General features: G+C 27.0%; 1 protein-coding gene across 1 annotated transcript; it reads left to right on the top strand.

The window, feature by feature from the left end:
• The first annotated feature begins 31 nt into the window (after nt 1-31).
• LOC119680619 (adiponectin receptor protein-like) lies at nt 32-781 on the top strand. The gene is made up of 3 exons (XM_038093536.1): nt 32-324; nt 393-472; nt 536-781. Exons 1-3 carry the CDS (start codon nt 63-65, stop codon nt 668-670), a joined length of 477 nt encoding a protein of 158 aa, XP_037949464.1. The 5' UTR covers nt 32-62; the 3' UTR covers nt 671-781.
• The last annotated feature ends 398 nt before the right edge of the window (nt 782-1,179 follow it).

The following is a 1,179-nucleotide window of genomic DNA, read 5'->3' as shown; positions in this document are numbered from 1 at the left end:
ACACTATATTTCTTCTATATATAACTTTTAGGTTAGATTATTGTGGAATTGCTTTCCTAATTATGGGATCATTTGTACCCTGGTTGTATTATGGTTTCTATTGTCACTATCAGCCGAAAGTGATTTACTTATCAATTGTTTGCGTGTTGGGTTGTTTGTCCATAATTGTGTCTCTATGGGATAAATTTTCTGAACCTAGACTACGACCATTACGTGCTGGAGTTTTCATGAGCTTTGGTTTATCTGGAATAATACCTGCAATACATTATAGCTTAATGGAAACCCAAATTAAACAAAGTAGCTTAGGTTGGCTAACACTTATGGGTATGTTTTTATTTACAATAATTATTTGATTTAGTTAAATTATAAACTATTTTATTCTGTATTTATAGGTTTACTATATATACTGGGAGCAATGTTGTATGCATTACGTGTACCGGAAAGATGGTTTCCTGGAAAATTTGATATATGGGTAAGAATATAATAATTACCTAAAATCAAGCAAGAGCAGATATAATTTGTTTTATTATTTAAGTTCCAGTCACATCAGCTATTTCACATACTAGTTATTATAGCTGCCTTTGTACATTACCATTGCATATCCGAAATGGCGATGCATCGAGTTACGGTTGGTGAATGTGCAGTACCGCATGAGCCTATTACGTTTTAAATTCAACGTTTTTTAAAAACAGACTTTTGTATAATATGTCAACATTACAACAATAATAGAGAGCGTCAAAAAAAAAATAAGTTTACAATAATCAAATCATTCACAAATGCATAATAATTTCAATTTATTAATTACTCATCAATTAGAAACGTAAAGTAGCAAATTCGATCAATTTTACTGTTTGTTATACATTTACTATTTGTTAATGTATCTTAAATCGAAATAAAAAATTAGTTACCACACTTAAAACATTTTAGAATTTAAACTTTATAATAAAATTAGTTATTCTTAAAAGATATATCTTTAATTGGAAAAGTTGAATTATTGAAAATAATATTTAGAATATTCCTCAACGCTTTTCTTTATCATTCCATAAGCCCAATATTAGTTTATTGTTTGTTTTAATATTTATTACAATATAAAAATCGATTTAATATAAAAAAATAGCTCCACGTAGAACATTTAAAAAATATTTTTTGGATAGTATTTAATTTTTGTTGTGTAATTTT

The sequence above is a fragment of the Teleopsis dalmanni genome, chromosome 2 (assembly GCF_002237135.1).
Source record: "Teleopsis dalmanni isolate 2A chromosome 2, ASM223713v2, whole genome shotgun sequence".
Classification (NCBI taxonomy): Eukaryota; Metazoa; Arthropoda; class Insecta; order Diptera; family Diopsidae; genus Teleopsis; species Teleopsis dalmanni.
This window is presented reverse-complemented; position numbering and strand designations above follow the sequence as displayed.